The sequence below is a fragment of the Mastomys coucha genome, unplaced genomic scaffold (assembly GCF_008632895.1).
Source record: "Mastomys coucha isolate ucsf_1 unplaced genomic scaffold, UCSF_Mcou_1 pScaffold1, whole genome shotgun sequence".
NCBI classification, from domain to species: Eukaryota; Metazoa; Chordata; class Mammalia; order Rodentia; family Muridae; genus Mastomys; species Mastomys coucha.
Window position 1 is genome coordinate 76,972,367 of NW_022196891.1, and position 3,492 is coordinate 76,975,858.

The 3,492-nt window shown below is 38.4% G+C and overlaps 1 protein-coding gene across 10 annotated transcripts in view; it reads left to right on the plus strand.

Moving 5' to 3' along the window:
• Cdc42bpa (CDC42 binding protein kinase alpha) overlaps positions 1-3,492 on the plus strand; it is a 210,120-nt gene that overhangs the window by 103,555 nt on the left and 103,073 nt on the right. For all 10 annotated transcript variants that reach the window (XM_031391080.1, XM_031391090.1, XM_031391084.1 and 7 more), the window contains one exon: positions 356-478. In XM_031391080.1, coding sequence (XP_031246940.1) covers positions 356-478 — 123 coding nt within the window. The remainder of the gene's footprint in view (positions 1-355; positions 479-3,492) is intronic.

Genomic DNA, 3,492 nt, shown 5'->3' on the forward strand with positions numbered 1-3,492 from the left:
AGTAGACAGCAGGAAATAATAAAAATCAGGGCTGAAATCAAACAATTAGAAACAAAGAAAACAACACAAAGAATCAACAAAACCAAGAGCTAGTTCTTTGAGAAAATCCACAAGATAGACAAACCCTTAGCCAAATTAACTAAAAGACAGAGAGACAGTATCCAAATAAAATCAGAAATAGAAAGGGAGACATAACAACAGACAGTGAGGAAATCATTAGGTCTTACTTCAAAAGCCTTTACTCCACAAAATTGGAAAATCTAAACAAAATGAGTAATTTTTTTAGACAGATACCACTTACTAAAGTTAAATCAAGTCTCTGATTTTCATTCTTTAATTCTTGTTTTATTTTCAGAGTCAACACAGACTGTTCAAGCTCTGCAATATTCAACTGTTGATGGTCCACTAACGGCAAGCAAAGATTTAGAAATTAAAAGTCTGAAAGAAGAGATTGAAAAACTAAAGAAACAAGCGAAAGGTAACTTTCTGAGGGTCATCATTAATTTAGTAGATTTTCAAATGGTTGTATTCATGTATTGCTGTCTATTGAGTGTTGTTAATGTTACAAGTTATGAGTTATTTGACACTGAGAAACAGCAAATAAAAATTAGTTCTGGTTTCACAATTTGATCTGGAAAGTCAATAAGCAAGTCCTCATCGCCTTACAGAAGAAGGGGCTTTGGGGAAAGCAGATGCAGGCAGTGCATAGAGAATGCATAGAAGGCACACATCTCTGTTCTAGAGAGAACAGATGACTAGCAGACCTACGGTAGTGATAGACTTTGCCTGGGAAATTGTGTATGTGAGTGGGAGATAAATAGGAGGTCTAAAGAAAAGGAATGCATACAGACACAAAAATCACATCATGAATTGAGGGCTATAAATTTCTCTTTCAGTACTGATTTTACTGTGCCCTGCAAAATTTCAGTATGTTTTATTTTCATTTCTGCTCAAATATTTGACATGAATTAAGAAGTGTTTTTTGAGTGTTTGAAGAATTAACTTCTGTATTTCTCTAATCAGTTTTGTAATACCTCCTTATGATTTTTGTTCTATTAGAAATGAGGGTTGTTTTAAGTCTAGGATATAGTTTTTTTAAGGATCCAAAGTAGGATCATTCTTTCTTTTATTTTTCTTTTTTGTTAGGTGTTTTCTTTACTTACAATATCTCCTTTCCTAGGTTCCTCTCCAAAAGAACAAAGAAAAAGAAAATAAAATAATAATTAAAAAAAAAAAACCCAAAAACTAAAACAGTCCCCTGTTCCCTCTCCCCTCCCCCTGCTCACCATCTCACCCTCTCCCACTTCCTGGCCCTGGCATTCCCCTACCCTGGGGCATAGAATTTTCATAGGGCCAAGGTCCTCTCCTCCCATTGATAACCAACTTGGCCATCCTCTGCTATACACATGCTGCTGGAGCCATGAGTCCCACCATGTGTACTCTTTGGTTGGAGTTTTGGTCCCTGGGAGCTCTGAGGATAATAGTTAGTTCATATTGTTGTTCGTGCTAAGTGGCTGCAACTCCTTCAGCTCCTTGGGTCCTTTCTCTAGCTCCTTCATTGGGGACCCTGTACTCAGTCCAATGGATGGCTATGAGCCTCTACATCTGTATTAGTTGGGTACTGTCAGAGCCTCTCTGGAGACAGCTATGTCAGGCTCCTGTCAGCCAGCACTTATTGATATCCACAACAGTGTCTGGATTTGATGACTGAATATGGGAAGGATTCCCATGTGGAGCAGTCTCTGGATTGTCCTTCCTTCAGTCTCTGCTCCATACTTTGTCTCTGTAACTCCTTCCATGGGTATTTTGTTCCCCCTTTTAAGAAGGAATGAAGTATCCACACTTTGGTCTTCCTTCTTCTTGAGTTTTTTGTGGTTTGTGGATTGTACTTTGTGTATTCCAACCTTCTAGGCTAATATCCACTTATCAGAGAGTGCATACCATGTGTGTTCTTTTATGATTGGGTTACCTCACTCAGGATGTTATTCTCCAGGTCCATCCATTTCCCCAAGAATTTCATAAATTCATTGTTTTTAATAGCTGAATAGTACTCCATTGTGTAGATGTGCCACATTTTCTGTATCCATTCCTCTGTTGAGGGACATCTGGGTTGTTTCCAGTTTCTGGCTATTATAAATTAGGCTGCTATGAACATAGTGGAGCATGTGTCCTTATGACATGTTGGAGCATCTTCTGGGTATATGTCCAGGAGTGGTATAGCCGGGACCTCTGGTAGTACTATGTCCAATTTCTGGAGGAACCGCCAAACTGATTTCCAGAGTGGTTGTACCAGCTTGCAGTCCCACCAGCAATGAACGAGTGTTCCTCTTTCTCCACATCATAGCCAGCATCTGCAGTTTTTTATCCTAGCCATTCTGACTGGTATGAGGTAGAATATCAAGGTTGTTTTGATTTGCATTTCCCTGATGACTAAGTATGTTGAACATTTCTTTTTTCTTTCTTTTTTTTTTTTTTGAAGATTTATTTATTTATTATATGTAAGTTCACTGTAGCTGTCTTCAGACACAACAGAAGAGGGATCAGATCTCACTATGGGTGGTGGTGAGCCACCATGTGGTTGTTGGGATTTGAACTCAGGACCTTTGGAAGAGCAGTCAGTGCTCTTAACTGCTGAGCCATCTCTCCAGCCCCATGTTGAACATTTTTTAAGGTGCTCCTCAGCCATTTGGTATTCATCAGTTGAGAAATCTTTGTTTAGCTCTGTACCCCATTTTTTAATTGGGTTATTTGTTTCTCTGGAGTCTTACTTCTTGAGTTCTTTGTATATATTGGATATTAGCCCTCTATCAGATATAGGATTGGCAAAGATCTTTTCCCAATTTGTTGGTTGATGTTTTGTCCTATTGACAGTGTCTTTTGCCTTACAGAAGCTTTGCAATTTTATGAAGTTCCATTTGTCAAATAAGCTATTGGTGTTCTGTTCAGGGAATTTTCCCCTGTGCCTATGTGCTCAAGGCTCTTCCCCACTTTCTTTTCTATTAGTTTGAGTGTATCTGGTTTTATGTGGAGGTCCTTGATCCACTTTGACTTGAACTTTGTACAAGGAGATAAGAATGGATCAATTTGCCTTTTTCTACATGCTAACTGCCAGTTGAGCCAGCACCATTTGTTGAAAATGCTGTCTTTTTTCCACTGAATGATTTTAGTTCCTTTGTCAAAGATCAAGTGTCCATATGTTTGTGGGTTCATTTCTTGGTCTTCAATTCTATTCCATTGATCTACCTGCCTGTCACTGTACCAATGCCATGCAGTTTTTTTTATCATAATTGCTTTGTAGTATACCTTAAGGTCTGGGATGGTGATTCCATCAGAGGTTCCTTTATTGTTGAGAATAGTTTTGGCTATCCTGGGTTATTTGTTATTCCAGATGAATTTCCAAATTGCTCTTAATAAGTCTGAGAAAAATTGAGTTGGAATTTTGATGGGGATTGCATTGAATCTATAGATTGCTTTCGGCAAGATGGCCATTTT